Raw genomic sequence first — 17,514 nt, 5'->3', positions numbered from 1 at the left:
GACCTCCTAGTTATTTATAAATAAGGGTCAACATGAAAGCTTTAGGTGAGATCTTTTTACTGGACTAACTCAATCCATCTGCGGCAAGCTAAAATCATATCACCTACAACTTGTCTGTTGTTGTTATTCTTTTACTTCTAAAGGAATATCAAAACAAAAAAAGATAAGAAATAAGATTCACCATACTGGGTCAGACCAAAGGTCCATCAAGCCCAGCATCCTGTTTCCAACAGCGGCCAATCCAAGCCACAAGTGCCTGGCAGGATCCCAAGGGGTAGAGAGATTCCAACGTATTATTAACAATGATGTTCCCTGGATCCTTTCCCTGGATGGTGACTCCCATTGTGGAACGTTACATGGTGGAGCTATAATGTGGCTTGCTGTTCCCTTCATGCATCACGTTGCACTTGTCCACATTAATTGTCATCTGCCACTTGCATGCCCAGTCTTGCAAGGTCCTCTTGCAAATTCTCACAAGTACTCTTGTGATTTAACAACTTTGAATAATTGTGTATCATCAGCAAATTTGATCCCCTTCACTCGTTCTCATCTCTAGGTCATTTATAAATATGTAAAAAAGCAGTGGTCCCAGTATAGATCTCTGGGGCAACTTTCTCCATTGAGAAAACTGACCATGTACCCTACTCTCTGTTTTCTTTTAATCAGTTCTCAGTCCACAATAAAACATCGCCTCCTATCTCATGACTTTTTTAAATTTCCTAAGAAGTCTCTCATGAGGGACTTTGCCAAATGCTTTCTGAAAATCCAGATGCACTGTATCACCTGGCTCACCTTTATCCATGTTTGTTTATTCACACCTTCAAAGCAGTGTAGCAGATTGGTGAGGCAAGACTTCCCTTGGCTAAATCCATGTTGGCTTTGTCCCATTAAACTGTTTATATGTTCAGTAATTGTGTTCTTTAAAATAGTTTCACCCATTTTTCCTAGCACTGGCATCAGCCTCACTGGTTGTAATTTCCCATACCACCCCTGGAACCCTTTTTAAAAACTGCTGTTACATTCACCACCCTCAAATCTTCAGGTTTTGTAGCTGATTTTAATGATAGTTTAAAGATTGCTAACATTAGGTCTGAATTTTCATTTTTCAGTTCTTTTAGCACTCTGGGATATATACCATCTGGCTTTGTTTGTCAATATGCCTTAGTACATCTTCCAGGTTCACTGAGATTTGTTTCAGTTCCTCTGAATAATCTCCTTTAAATATCACTTCTGGCTCGAGTATCTGTCTTACATCTTCCTCAGTAAAGTCTGAAGCAAAGAATTCATTTAAATCTTTCTACTATTGCTTTGTCCTCCCTTAAGGCCCCTTTTGCCCCTCGATCATCTAATGGTCCAGTTGACTCCCTTGCAGGCATTTTGGTTTGAATGTATCGAACAAATTCTTATTATGAGTTTTTGCTTCCACATAGCAAGCTTATTTTCAAATACTGCCTTTACCTTCCTTATCAGTACTTTGTATTTAACTTACCAGTGCTTATGCTGTCTCTTGTTTTCTTCATTTAGATTCCTTTTTAAATTTTTGAAAGATATTATTTTGGCTAAAATATCCTTCCTTCCATTTTCTAAATGTGTGAAATACATCTGGTCTGGACTTCCAAGATAGAATTTTTAAACAACGTTCATGCCTGATGGAAACTCTTGACCTTTGCAGCTGCTCCTTTCAATTTTTTCCCAAGCATTTTTCTCATTTTCTCAGTCTCCCTTCTGAAAGTTAAATGCTATCGCAATGGATTTCTTTGGTCTCCTCTCTCCAGTTATCAAGTTAAATTTGATCATGTTATTGCCAAGTGGCCCTAACACCATTACCTCTTGCACCAAATAATGCATTCCACTAAGAATTAGGTCTAAAATAACTCCTCCCCCTTCTTGGTTCTCCCCGCCCCCCTCCCCCTTCGTCACCCATTATTATTGTGCTGCTGATTTTGTAAGTTTCCCTACTTTAGCATTTCATCTTCTGTCTATTCATTGTGGTCAGGTGGACGGTAGTACACCCCCACTGTTATTCTATTCCCCTTCTCACATGGAATTTCTATCCATAAAGATTGTACAGTTCATTGTGTTTCCTTTAGAACTTTTATCCTGTTTGACTCTATGCCCTCTTTAACATATAGCATTATCCCTTTACTAGTTTCATCCAGTCTATCATTTCAATATAATTTGTACCCTTGTTTCAATGTCCCATTGGTTATCTTCTTCCCACCAGGTCTCTGAGATGCCAATTATATCTACCTCGTCATTCTGTGCTATGCATTCTAACTCATCTTATTTCTTAGAGTAACATTTGTATACAGACATTTCAAAGTAAGTATTTTGTTTGTATGAACAATCTGCTTATCAGTTGTCAGGGGTAATTTGGAATCTTCCTGCTCGGACTGCACTTTACTTAAAGTACCTGGGCTACGTTAGCGTTTATTGCAATCTCTCTATTGGGATGCCCTAATTTCCCTGTTTTGTTAGTTAGTATCCTTCAAACGGGGCAATTCTATAATGAGGACGGGTGAGGTGGCCGCTTTAGGGGGCAAAGTTTTGGAGCAGCAAAAAATGCCCCCCAAAACACCGGGCGGTTGCCTCACCTTGCCACCAGATGAAATGGTTAGCTAAACCTCGGTGGGGTTCCCAACCCCTGCCGGCGACCGAAGGAGGAGGCCCTGCCGGTGGCAGGAGGAGGAGGAGAGCAAGCCTTTCACTGCTACTGGAGCTCATCCCGTTGGCGGCAGGAAGAGGAAGAGAGCAAGCCTTGTGCTGCTGATGATCTGACCTGTGCCCTGCCATGAGAGGGGAGGGGGTGCAATCCCATCCCTGGCCTCAGGCAGCAGTTTGACCTGAGCCAGCCTTCAAAGGTCCATCATTCTGAACCATGCGCTGCGGTCGGCATTCCCCCCATCATCTTGTGTAAAAGCTGCTCTGTCTCCTTTTTTAAAGGTTAGCGCCCGCAGTCTGCTTCTACTCTGGTTAAGGCGGAGCCCATCCCTCCAGAATAGGCTCCTCCTTCCCCAAAATGTTCCTCAGTTCCTAACAAACCTAAAACCCTCTTCCCTGCACCATCCTCTCATCCAGGCATTGAGACTCTGGGGTCCTGCCCGTGGAAGGGGAGCATTTCTGAGAATGGAGGTTCTGGATTTCAGGTTCTGGAGCCTAAATCTCGCCTCCAGAACCTCCCTCCTGTACCTTCCTATGTCACTGGTACTCACATGTACCACGACAAGTCGGCTCCACCCCAGCACTCTCTAAAATCTTGTCTGTTGCGTGTGAAATCCGCTACCTTTGCACCAGGTGGGCAAGTTACCAAGTGATCCTCCCGCTCATTAGCCACCCGGCTAACCACATTTCTAATGATCGAATCACCCACTATAATGACCATCCTAACTCCTCCCTCCTGGGCACCCGGCCCTGGAGCCACATCCTCAGTGCAACAAGGTGACGGTCAACTGCAAGGCGACCTTGCTCTTTCAAAGCAGAACAAGGGAAAAGGGGGAAAAAGGAATAAGCTTAACAGGGAATTCACCAGAACCAAGAAACAGGCAGGAGGCTAGTTTGAAGAATCTGGCTGGTATTGCTTGAACAGTTTTCTCATAATGAAATTATGGAAGGCACATTTTCACATTGATAACTCAAGTGGTTGACTGGCTTAAAAGGTTCCCCGTGGGGATATTGTGTTAATATCCAGAGCTATATAAACTCTTGGAAGGGGAACGTAACTTTAAAATACGCCATTGTGAGATGGCGTATTTTATGAGAGAACTGTATTTCATGAGAGAACTGTAAAGCCCTTCCCCCTTAGGCTTATCACTTTCTGGACAGCGCGCGTCTGATAGGCTCAGCTTGGGATTAAAGTTCACTTAAGAAAGCTCTAAAATTAGAAAAGAAATAACTTCTTATTATAAAGTTACTGTCTCCATCTAAATGTACATAACATAGAGCTTTGGTAGAAGAAAGACGGTGGGTAAGGAAACCGCTGAGGGGTGATGATTCACGCTACATACGTGACCTTGCATCTTGGCAATACCTGAACCCACCAATCGGAATGGCCGATTCCATTCTTTTTGGTGAACTGTGCCATCCCATCAAATTTAGTGGAAAAGCCTCTTCAAAAATGCAATGAACATCAAGGACGTTACTCTCTGCAGGCCTTATCCAGCCCAGGCCTGGTCAGCGGCACAGAGACCCAGCTGGTTTTTATTTTCCCCATTCCTGTGATTTACCTAGAACCCAAGGTAATATCATCCACTCTACGACTGTCGGAGGAGGTCCCTGCACGTGGAGGTCAGTCCTGACGATGTGCTGAGATGCCAGGAGCAGCATGAAGAGGAAGGTTAGGTAAGAAGCCGTGTGGCAAATAAACTTTATAAATGGCTTTTTGATGAACAATCCCAGCCTGCTCCTGGGTGCAATCAAGTAGGCCACAGAAAGCACAGGGAAGAGCAGTCCGATGGTGACACAGGTGACGAGTTTCACAGCCCAATGTTTGCGCCGCCATCCGGGGAAGCCGTCGTACCACAGCGTGGCTAGTAACTGCTGGCAGTTCGGCTGAGCAACAAACTAGAAAAGAAGAGAGAGAAAAGAAGCCTGAGAACTCAAGACATTATCTCAGCACCTTCCTATCCCGTTCCCATCGGCTGCTTGTGCAGTCCACTCGTGCCGCGTTATTGCACGCTGAGTCCTACAGGGAGGCAAACCTGGGCGGGCGGCACCTTTCCTAAGCGTGATCAAAAGGGCTGCTCCACAGGAGGGCAAGGGTTAAACAGGGAGGGTGACGGCATTTAAAGGGAAAATGCATATTAGCCAACTTAAAAAAAATCTGAAGTTCTCCTCTGGTGGAGCGTGAGAAGTGTATTCCTGTCATTTCAGGAGGAGAAAGTATCCTGTTCAGAAAATTACTTGCTTGGGGCGGGGGGGTTGCATCCCGGGAGCTCCCCGGACCCTGCGCCCACCCCCACAGGATTCTCCTCACGGCAGCTTCTGAGATACCCTGCAAAGGGCTCGCTGGGTGTGCCGGGCCAGACCCCGGGGCACTGAAAGGCTATAGCACTTATACAGCAGTACAATCATCAAAGCCTGCTCAAAGGATGCACTCTTTCTTAGCAATTAAGGTTCAGTATTTATTCTCCACCCCCCCCCCCCCCGCCCCCTATATTTCTTCCCATCTTGCAGGCCAGTTAATGCCACATCCTATTAGCCATTACTAAACAGAACGTTAAATGCACACGAGCAAAATCAAATCAAACAATTCAGTTTGGCAGTTAATACAAAATGAATTAAGCTCCTCCTAACCCCTCTCTCTTTTTCTGATTTCTGATTTCTGTAAGAATGGTTTCACTTCTGAGCATGCTTCCTCCTCTGCCAAGAGTGTGCTAAATCCAGTTCACGTTAATCTGCAGACAAAGATGTCTTAAGAGAAATAATCTCTTTTTTTTTTTTTACAATTCCAAATTGCTGAACAGCCAGTCGAAAAGTCTTCGAGAAAGATGACGGTCCGCTTTCAAATATCGCTTCGACCCTCCGACACGGGCCGCGTTTCGCAGAAGGCTGCATCGGGAAGGACAGCGGGGATGTGCATTCGTTTCATCCATTCATACGTTTCTTATACAAGCATGTAATAAGAAACGTATGAAACATATGAGACAAATGCACATCTAATTGACATGTAATGGGATACGTATGAAACGAATGAAACGAATGCACATCCCTAGACAGCACAGCCCCCCCTAAGGTTATAGAAATAAATCATCTCCATGTAATCTTTCAAGGGCGTGTGACAGACTAGCACTGAGACTGCCTCTGCCCCACCATCTGTGGTGAATCTGAGCAAATCAGGGCAATGCTGTGCTGATTGTCATCAGAATCCCATGCAGGCATCACCTCCACACATGCAAAGTATAAAAGTACAAAGAACATCTGAACAGTTAACATGGGACTCTGAGAAGGAGTTTGTTTTTTAAAGAAGGGGAGTAATGTTCAGTCACTGTCCAGATTGCAAAGTTAGCCAGATAAACTTCTCTGGCTAACTTTGGAGGGATATTCAGTGGTGCAGCCACACTATTGAATATAGCCTGCTGTCTTAAAGATAGACGGATAACTTTATCTATCTCTTACCCCTTTGTCGACTTCTAGATGGTTTAAACTTAAATTTCAAACTTTACGCAGACGATATCCAATTTATCTTACCTTTCACTGAAACATGGCCCAAAACACTTTCACTACTTCAAATCTATCTAGAAACAATAAAAACCTGGTTAGCTCACAATCGACTCAAACTGAACGCAGCGAAAACAGAACTAATTTACTTATCTACTATTCCCGATTCCACTCAACGCCCTCCAAAAACATTCACTTTTGATGGACAATCTATATCTATAACTAACCATGCTAGAAACCTTGGCATAACAGTAGATTCTAAGTTATCTCTATCAAAACACAAATCAGAAACAGTCAAAAAATCATTTTTCAAGATACACATGTTAAAAAAACTAAAGCCACTTCTGCTGTCATCAGACTTCCGAACCGTAACACAAGCTTTAATATTATCAAATCTGGATTATTGTAATGCACTATACATTGGACTCCCACTATCATCTTTACGCCCACTTCAGCTTATTCAGAATGCTACTGCTAGACTGATTTTCAACCTTCCTAAGAGAGAACATATCTCCCCAGTACTCCAACATTTACACTGGCTTCCCATTACTCACCGCATAAAATACAAAATCTTAACCACTATCCACAACCTACTTTATAACCCCAATTCTATATGGCTCTGCTCTATGCTACACATATATAAACCAACAAGCCAACTCCGTTCCACAGACAAATGTTTACTGGAAATTCCGTCAGTCAGATCTACTAGCTTAGCCCTAACAAGAAACAGAGCTTTCTCAGTTTTTGGTCCTTCCTTGTGGAACTCTATACCAGACAGTATCCGAATGACATCTAATCGAAATGAATTCAAAAAGATGGTTAAAACCTTTCTATTTAATGAAGCATACAATCTCAGTACCACCATTTAAATGTTTACTCTGAATTATCTATATCTGCTTGATACTTGTAAAGAAAGAATTATTTTGTTTTATTGTGTCTTATTTCAAATTGTTTTATTGTGTATGTAAATTGTAAACCGCCTAGACGGACACGTAAGTGACCCCATGTGCGGTATATAAAAAACTTTTAAATAAATAAATAAATAAATAAATACATACAAACTCTAGCACAGCCAGAGTTAGCTGGATAACTTATTCGGCTAACTTAACTCCAGAACGCCCCTGGTATGCCCCCATGTTATGCACCTTATAATGAGTTATCTGTTTATAATTTAGTCAGATAACAGTCCACAATATTCAAAAGTCGGCATTTAGCCAGCTAAATGCCTCCAAGTATTGACCTCCAAGTGTCGCCATCAGAAAAAGAGGTACATATTTTATTTTTAAAAAAGTGTAAAAGTATAATTCAATCTACGAACACACATAATGTAATTTTTCTTCAAGAACTTATCCAAACCTTTTTTGAACCCAGCTACACTAACTGCACTAACCACCTCCTCTGGCAACAAATCCCAGAGCTTTATTGTGCGTTGAGTGAAAAAGAATTTTCTCCAATTAGTCTTAAATGTGTTACTTGCTAACTTCATGGAATGCCCCCTAGTCCTTCTATTATTCAAAAGTGTAAATAACTGATTCACATCTACTCGTTCAAGACCTCTCATGATTTTAAACACCTCTATCATATCCCCCCTCAGCCGTCTCTTCTCCAAGCTGAACAGCCCTAACCTCTTCAGCCTTTCCTCATAGGGGAGCTGTTCCATCCCCTTTATCATTTTGGTTCACCTTCTCTGTACCTTCTCCATCGCAACTATATCTTTTTTGAGATGCGGCGACCAGAATTGTACACAGATTTCAAGGTGCGGTCTCACCATAGAGCGATACAGAGGCATTATGACATTTTCCGTTTTATTCACCATTCCCTTCCTAATAATTCCTAACATTCTGTTTGCTTTTTTGACTGCTGCAGCACACTGAGCCGATGATTTTAAAGTATTATCCACTATGATGCCTAGATCTTTTTCCTGGATGGTAGCTCCTAAAATGGAACCTAACCGTGTAATTACAGCAAGGATTATTTTTCCCCATATGAAACACCTTGCACTTGTCCACATTAAATTTCATCTGCCATTTGGATGCCCAATCTTCCAGTTTTGCAAGATCCTCCTGTAATGTATCACAATCCGCTTGTGATTTAACTACTCTTAATTTTGTATCATCTGCAAATTTGATAACCTCACTCGTCGTATTCCTTTCCAGATCATTTATATATATATTGAAAAGCACCGGTCCAAGTACAGATCCCTGAGGCACTCCACTGTTTACCCTCTTCCACTGAGAAAATTGACCATTTAATCCTACTCTCTGTTTCCTGTCTTTTAACCAGTTTGTAATCCACGAAAGGACATCGCCTCCTATCCCATGACTTTTTAGTTTTCTTCGAAGCCTGTCATGAGAGACTTTGTCAAACGCCTTCTGAAAATCCAAATATACTACAGCTACCGGTTTACCTTTATCCACATGTTTATTAACCCCCTTCAAAAAAATGAAGCAGATTTGTTAGGCAAGACTTCCCTTGGGTAAATCCATGTTGACTGTGTTCCATTAAATCATGTCTTTCTATATGCTCTATGATTTTGATCTTGAGAATAGTTTCCACTATTTTTCCTGGCACTGAAGTCAGGCTCACTGGTATATAGTTACCCGGATCGCCCCTGGAGCCTTTTTTAAATATCGGGGTTACATTGGCTACCTCCAGTCTTCAGGTACAATGGATGATTTTAATGACAGGTTACAAATTTTAACTAATAGATCAGAAATTTCATTTTTTAGTTCCTTCAGTACCCTAGGATGCATACCTTCCGGTCCAGGTGATTTTCTACTTTTTAGTTTGTCAATCTGGCATATTACATCTTCCAGGTTCACAGTGATTTCGTTCAGTTCATCTGACTCATCAACCCTGAAAACCATCTCTGGAACTGGTATCTCCCCAACATCCAGTGCACCCAGAAACCCTTTAACATCATCAAATGCCAGAAAAGAAAACTTCTTATGCTGGGAGACTCGATCACCAAAGGAATTAACTTGGGAACTCATTTTGATGGGGGAAACAACAGTTAAATGCCTTCCAAGATCCTCAGCTAGTAAAATGCAAACCAGATTGTCGCCGTAATTATGGAAGAAAGTAGGGACCCCGATAGCAATGTTGTCATCCATCTGGGAACCAATGACCATGCTAGAAATGGTATCCATGCAGTACAGAAAGATTAGTTATGTTTATTATGTTTCATTGTAAGAAATAAGACACCCCCCCTCCCGCATATTTCAGTTTTGTTCTTCTGTAAACTGATGTGACATCACTAATCTAATGTCGGTATATAAAAATGTATAAATAAATAAATACATTTACAAAAGGTAGGGAAGAAGAGTAGATAGATGGCAAGTCCATTGCCTTTCCTGAAGTATTACCTGTTCCGGGAAAGGAAAAGCTCTGCCATGCAGATAATTTCAATTCATGGCTCAAAACATGGTGTAGAGAAAGCGGTTTTGGATAGATTGGAGGCTGGGGCCGAGCATAGGGAAGTAAAAGCTTATATGCTAAGGATGATCTACATTCCTCTGTGGCAGGAAAGAGGACCCTAAGTGAAACATTTAGGTTATACATTATCAGGCATTTAAAGCAGAGGACCGGGGTGGCAGGAGGTGGCCAATTAAATTGCCTTGTCACCCCCAATGAGAGGAAAAAATAAAATCAATCAGCTCAAAAAAGCAGAAAAGGTGACTAGGAAGATCAGCAAACCAAGGGAGAAAAATTGGAAAGCGATGACTACAAATGCTCGTAGTTTGGGCAACAAAATCCCAGAACTGCAGGCCCTAATGGTGGAGGCGGACTTGGACACTGCTGCTGTTAAAGAGACCTGGTTCACTGAGTCTTATGATTGGGATGCGGACATCCTGGGCTATAACTTATTAAGGAAGGGCAGAGAAGACAGGAAAGCGGAGGAGTAGCTCTTTATGTCAAAAACAATATCCATGCAACTGAGCTGCAAGTGACATGGGGTAGGGAAGAAGTATTATGGGCTGTCCTACAAAATGAGGGTGGTGCTTCCATCTACACTGACTTAATCTTACAGGCCTCTGACTCAAACAGAAGAACTGGACAGCGATCTTGTTGAAGACATCCAAAAAGTAGGAAAGAAGAGAAAAGTGTTGCTCGTTGGAGATTTTCATCTGCTGATGTGGATTGGAGAGTCCCTTACGCGGAATCTATAGGAAGTAGATAGTGGATGCCCTTTCAAGGGGCTCTGCTCAAACGAATGGTAATGGAACCCACGAGGGAGGGAGTGATACAAATGTAAGAGGAAAAAGAAACCGATCTGGTTCTCAAAAGAGGTAGCTGAAAAAATAAACACAAAAATAACGGCATTCAAGAAGTAAAAGGAACCCCAAAAGAGGAAGACAGGGAAGAATACCTGGTGAAAGTGAAGAGGGTAAAGAAAGAAATCAGGAAAGCAAATGGTCAAGTGGAAGAAAGGTCAAGTTGCACTGGAGAAGGTACAGAGAAGGGTGACCAAAATGATAAAGGGGATGGAACAGCTCCCCTATGAGGAAAGGCTGAAGAGGTTAGTGCTGTTCAGCTTGGAGAAGAGACGGCTGAGGGGGGATATGATAGAGATGTTTAAGATCATGAAAGGTCTAGAATGGATAAATGTGAATCAGTTATTTACTCTTTCGCATAACAGAAAGACTAGGGGGCACTCCACAGAGTTAACAAGTTGCACATTTAAAACAATTCAGAGAAAATTATTTTTCACTCAATGCACAATTAAGTTCTGGAATTCATTGCCAGAAGATGTGGTTAGTGCAGTTAGTGTAGCTGGGTTTAAAAAAGGTTTGGATAAGTTCCTGGAGAAGAAGTCCATAAACTGCTATTAACCAAGCTGATTTAGGGAATAGACACTACTATTACTAGCATCAGTAGCATGGTATCTATTTGGTGTTTGGGTACTTGCAAACTGCATTGGCCACTGTTGGAAACAGGATACTGGGCTTGATCGTCTGACCCAGTATGGCAACTTCTTGATTGCCTAAGAGGTAAAGTGAGGCGACAAAACATTTTTTGGATATATCAAAGGCCCAAGGTGGTATAATGAAATTGAAGGTGACCAGAAGCAATGTGTAGAGAAAGATGAAGAAATATCAGAAATATTAAACAAATACTTTAGTTCAGCATTCACTAAAGAAGACCCTGGAGATAGACCGTTTTTGGGTTGACAAACCATGGATGATAGTGGGGTAGATACAACTCAATTTACAAAACAGAATATAAGGGAGGAGCTAGGAAAACTGAAAGTGATGGGTGATGAGAGAATTGGATCAAGGAAAAGCGTTCAATGTGATTTACTTGGATTTCAGCAAAGCTTTGATATGATCTCCCATTGGAGGCTTGTGAATAAAATAATAAGCTTGGGAGTGAGTGCTAAGGTGATGGAGTGAACTACAAACTGGTTGACTGACAGGAGACAGTGAGTAATGGTAAATGGAACCTACTCTGAAGAGAAAACCATATTAAGTGGAGTGCCACAAGGATTGGTTTTGGGACCAGTTCTGTTCAATATCTTTGTGAGTGATATTGAGGAAGGGATGGAAGTAAAATTTGTTTATTTGCCTACGATACTAAGATCTGCAACAGAGTGGACACGCCTGAAGGAGTCGAGAGAATGAAAAATGATTTAAGAAAGCTTGAAGAGTGGTCGAAGATTTGACAGTTGGGATTCAATGCCAAGAAGTGCAGAGTCTTGCATTTGGGTTGCAGCAATCCAAAAGAGCTGTATGTGATGAGGGGTGAAAGACTGATGTGCACGGACTGGGAGAGGGATCTTGGGGTGATAGTGTCTGGTGATCTGAAGGCGGCGAAGCAATATGACAAGGCAATAGCCAAAGCCAGAAGAATGCTGGGCTACATATAGAGAGGCATAACCAGAAAAAAAAGGAGGTGATAATGCTCTTGTACAGGTCCTTGGTGAGGCCTCACCTGGAGTACTGTGTTCAGTTCAGGAGCCGTATCTCCAAAAGGGACTGAGACAGGGAGGAGGCGGTCCAAAGAAATACGACCAGAATGATATGGGGTTCTGTATCGGAAGACTTATGAGGAGAGGCTGAAGAATATGAATATGTATACCTTGGCAGAGAAGAGGTGCAGGGGAGCTATGATACAGACCTTCAGATACCTGAAAGGTTTTAATGATGTAGAACTTCAAACCTTTTCCATTGGAAAGGAAATAGTAGAACTAGGGGTCACGAAATGAAACTCTAGGGGGATAACTCAGAGCAAACATCAAGAAATATTTCTTCATGGAGAACATAAGAACATAAGAAATTGCCATGCTGGGTCAGACCAAGGGTCCATCAAGGCCAGCATCCTGTTTCCAACAGTGGCCAAACCAGGCCACAAGAACCTGGCAATTACCCAAACACTAAGAAGATCCCATGCTACTGATGCAATTAATAGCAGTGGCTATTCCCTAAGTAAACTTGAAGGTGGTGGATGCCTGTAATGCACCGAAAGAGGTGGTGAGGATGAAAACAGAAAATGAATTTTAAAAGCTATGGGTTAAATACAGTGGATCCCCAAAGACTAGAGGTTGGAAAAGAAGGAAAGGGTGCATGGAGGTGACTTGCATGGAGCGGCAGTTGCTGCTCTTAGCAGCGGGCTTGGGGATTTTCATCCTTAACCAATTAGCCTTTATTCTTCTGATACAACTGCAACATCACTTTCCACTTCCGTGGCAGGGGAAGGGGGAAGAAGGAAGGGAAAAAGGGGAATTGGATTCAGATGACCGTCAACGCTGGGCCCCAACCTTTACAATCTGGGTTACTGATACGCAGACATTAGGGAAAAATCACAGGGCTGCTTCTACAGCCAAGTCCAAAAGCAAAATATGTTCAGGCAGCATTGTCTGAATTATCAAGAAGGCTTTTCACTCCGTAAAAATGTTCCTAGCAATAATTTTGCTATAGTTTTGACGGATACTTGGTTTTGATTGCAAATATTGCTACCCTTATTTATTTATTTATTTATTGTTTTTGTTATACCGAGTTTCATGACAGGCATCACATCAACCCGGTTTACAATTAACAAAGTGTGAAAGGCATAACGTAGCGTAATAACAATATTCTCAATAAAAACCTTGAACTTTAAATACAGGGAATCAGAAAAGGATGTGAGAAAGTTACAAAAAACAGGGAAAATTAACTTGGAACTGGAAGAGGGGAGATAAAGGAACAGAGCAATATTTACATTTCAGCCAATTAATGTAGAAGAGTAACAAGATGAGTAAATAAGACTATGCGAATAAATGTGGCGGTATATCACAGTGAGATGGAACCTATGTATCTAGAAGGCTAAGTATGACAGAGAATATGAATAAATATAACACAGAATTTAGATCCAGTTGTGCTGTTGCGTGAAGGTTTTATTCAGGGCTTGGAAATGCTTTTTTGAAAAGCCAAGTTTTTAGTCTTTTCCTAAATGTTAGAGAGCATGGCTCCTGTCTTAAGTCTGGTGGGATAGAGTACCCTTAACATAAGGCATGGGGATAACTGGCATGGAGTGGCAGTTACTACCATTAGAAACTTGCTGGGCAGACTGGATGGCCCATTTGGTCTTTTTCTGGCATCATTAATATTTTCCTATATGTTACTATGAACCCTCGCCTCCAGTTGGAGACCAGAACATCCATCTGGGTAAGGATTGCATTCCTTGAATCTGACACCTTAGACCACTCAGCTAAAGTGGCGTGTAAGGCTGCTGCAAACATGGCTGCTTCTCAGGGTGCTCCAGAGTCTCAATGCATGAATTAGAAGATACTGGGCATCATTTTGGGGAAGAGGGGGTCCTTTTCCGAAAGGACAGGCTCCAGCTTAACCAGACTGAACCAGGCTGCTGGCACTAACCTTTAAAAAGGAGATAGAGCCAGGGCAAACATATTTGGTGTCCTAGGTGAACCTTTGGTCATTCACCTCCTCCCCCACTGTCCAACTTAACTACCGATGGCAGTGGTTCTAGCACAGCCCTCCCTTCTTTGACTGTATGGGCTGTGGTACAGCAACCCAAGATCTTGGCGCTCTAGGCGTCCGCCTAGTTTGCCTATTGGAGGCACTGGTCCTGGATAGAGCAGCTTTGAAACTAGATGATGGGGGAAAGCCAACAGTCACTCAAATGTGCATGGTTCAGAATGAAAAATATTAAGAGAGCAGGGAATTTAAGTCATCCCAGTAGCTATAAATGCCAAAGTGGACAAGGTGCCTTTCAGTACAGAGCAGACAGAGCAGAAAGATTCCAAATTACCCCTCGTCAACTGATGAGCAGCTTGTTAATACAAACAAGAAACATACTTTGAAATGTCTATATACAAATACTAGAAATCTAAAAAATAAGGTGGCAGAGTTAATGTGTACAGTCCTGGCTGAAGAGGTAGATATAATTGGCATCCCAGAGACCTGGTGGAAGGAGGAGAACCAATGGGACACTGATATCAGGATACAAATTATATTGAAATGATAGGATGGATCAAATTAGTGGAGGGGTGGCACTATGGGGTGGATTTTAAAAGCCCTGCTCGCGTAAATCCGCCTGGATTTATGCGAGCAGGGCCTTGTGCGCCGGCAGGCCTATTTTCCATAGGCCTGCCGGCGCGCGCAGAGCCCCGGGACTCGCGTAAGTCCCGGGGTTTTTTGTCGGGGGCGGGGCCGATCGACGCTGCGTTTTGGGGGCGGGATGCGGCGTTTCGGGGGCGGGCCCGGGGGCGTGGTTTCAGCCCGGGGCGGTCCGGGGGCGTGGCCGCGCCCTCCGGAACCGCCCCCAGGTCGCGTCTCGGCGCGCTAGCGGCCCGCTGGCGCGCGGGGATTTACTTCTTCCTCCGGGAGGCGTAAATCCCCGGACAAAGGTAGGGGGGGGGTTTTTAGATAGGGCCGGGGGGGGTGGGTTAGGTAGAGGAAGGGAGGGGAAGGTGAGGGGAGGGCGAAAGCGAGTTCCCTCCGAGGCTGCTCCGATTTCGGAGCGGCCTTGGAGGGAATGGAGGCAGGCTGCGCGGCTCGGCGCACGCCGGCTGCACAAAATCGGCAGCCTTGCGCACGCCGATCCTGGATTTTAGCAGATACGCGCGTATCTACTAAAATCCAGCGTACTTTTGTTTGCGACTGGTGCGCCAACAAAAGTACGCGAACGCGCATTTTTTGTAAATCTACCCCCAAATGTTAAAGAGAGCATTGAGTCAAACAGGATAAAAGTTCTGCAGAAAACAAAATGCAATATTGAATCTTTATGGATAGAAATTCCAGGTGAAAGGGGGAATAAAATAGTAGTGGGGGTGTATTACCGTCCACCTGGCCAAAATGAACTAACAGAGAATGAAAAGCTAAAAGAAATTAGGGAAGCTTACAAAATCAGCAGCACAGTAATAATGGGTGATTTCAATTATCCCAGTACTGACTGGGTGAATGTCACATCAGGATATTCTAGAGAGGTAAAGTTCCTAGATGAAATAAATGACTGCTTCACGGAGCAGCTGGTACAAGAACAACAAGAGGGGAAACTTTTTTTTTTATTTTTATTGAATTTTAGCATAATTACAAAGCATATTATCTTTGCACAAAAACAACAGAAAATAAAAATATTAGAATAATATTTAAAGAAAACCAAATGTTTACAATTAGAACACAAATCCTTGGGATGGGGGCGGATCCATAAGAGGAGCACATAATAGGAAACAATATGAGGAGTAGCCTTGACATGTGTACACTACCCTATAAATTCTTAAGTTTTTGGACTCTCATTAGGGGAAGAGGATGGAAGAAACCTTTTATGGGAATCAAGAATGTTTTGAGTTGTTCAGGGGGAAACTATTTTAGACCTAGTCCTTAGGATTTGGTGGAGCCACCCAGGAAAAAGATCTAGGCATCAAAGTGGATAATACTTTGAAATCGTCGGCTCAGTGTGCTGCAGCAGTCAAAAAAGCAAACAATGTTAGGAATTATTAGGAAGGGAATGGTGAATAAAACGGAAAATGTCATAATGCCTCTATATCGCTTCATAGTGAGACCACACCTTGAAATCTGTGTACAATTCTGGTCGCCACATCTCAAAAAAAGATATAGTTGTGATGGAGAAGCTACAGAGAAAGGCAACCAAAATGATAAAGGGGATGGAACAGCTCCCCTATGAGGAAAGGCTGAAGAGGTTAGGGCTGTTCAGCTTGGAGAAGAGATGGCTGAGGGGGGATATGATAGAGGTCTTTAAGATCATGAGAGGTCTTGAACGAGTAGATGTGACTCTTATTTACACTTTCGAATAGGGGGCATTCCATGAAGTTAGCAAGTAGCACATTTAAGACTAATCGGAGAAAATGCTTTTTCACTCAATGCACAATTAAGCTCTGGAATTTGTTGCCAGAGGATGTGGTTAGTGCAGTTATTATAGCTGGGTTCAAAAAAGGTTTGGATAAGTTCTTGGAGGAGAAGTCCATTAACAGCTATTAATCAAGTTTACTTAGGGAATAGCCACTGCTATTAATTGCCATCAGTGGCATAGGATCTTTTTAGTGTTTGGGTAATTGCCAGGTTCTTGTGGCCTGGTTTGGCCTCTGTTGGAAACAGGATGCTGGGCTTGATGGACCCGTGGTCTGACCCAGCATGGCAATTTCTTATATTCTTAAATTTGACTTAATAATTGCAGGGAGGACTAGAAAAGGTGGAAGGAAGGCTAAATGACTACTGGCATGGTTAAAAGGTGAGGTGAGAGAGGCTTTAATATCTAAAAGAACATTTTTCAAGAAATAGAAAAGGGATCCGAATGAAGAAAACAGGAAACAGTACAAGACCTGACAAGTTAGATGCAAAGCATTGATAAGGAAGGTGAATAGAGAATTTGAAAAGAAGCTTGCCATGGAAGTAAAAATGCATAATAATAACTTTTTCAGGTACATTGGAAAGCCTCTGAGGAGTCAGTTGGACTATTAGATGATCCAAAGAGGCACTTAGGGATGACAAAGCCATAGCAAAGAGACTAAATTAATTCTTTGCTTTGGTCTTCACCAAGGAATGATATTCAAAGGTGATGATTAGGTGGCACTAAAACAAATAGGCAAATTGACAAACTAAAGAGTAGCAAATCACCTGGACCAGATGGTATACATCCCAGAGTGCTGAAAGAACTGAGAAATTAAATTGCAGACCTGCTATTAGTAATTTGTAAACTATCATTAAAATCATCTGTGGTACCTGAAGACTGGAGGGTTGCCCTTTTAAAAAGGGATCAAGGGGTGATCAAGGAAATTACAGATCAGTGAGCTTGATGTCTGTGCCGTACCAAATGGTATAACTATCATAAAAAACAAAATTGCTGAACATATAGATAGGCATAGCTTAATGGGAAAAAGCCAACATGGATTTAGCCAAGGGA

The 17,514-nt window shown here is 42.5% G+C and overlaps 1 protein-coding gene across 1 annotated transcript in view; it reads right to left on the bottom strand.

Moving 5' to 3' along the window:
* TRPC5 (transient receptor potential cation channel subfamily C member 5) overlaps positions 1–17,514 on the bottom strand; it is a 185,363-nt gene that overhangs the window by 63,093 nt on the left and 104,756 nt on the right. Inside the window, exon 4 of the mRNA XM_029585808.1 lies at positions 4,224–4,560. Within this exon, the coding sequence (XP_029441668.1) occupies positions 4,224–4,560 (337 nt within the window). The remainder of the gene's footprint in view (positions 1–4,223; positions 4,561–17,514) is intronic.

Source organism: Rhinatrema bivittatum, unplaced genomic scaffold (genome assembly GCF_901001135.1).
Source record: "Rhinatrema bivittatum unplaced genomic scaffold, aRhiBiv1.1, whole genome shotgun sequence".
In the NCBI taxonomy this organism is placed as follows: domain Eukaryota; kingdom Metazoa; phylum Chordata; class Amphibia; order Gymnophiona; family Rhinatrematidae; genus Rhinatrema; species Rhinatrema bivittatum.
This window is presented reverse-complemented; position numbering and strand designations above follow the sequence as displayed.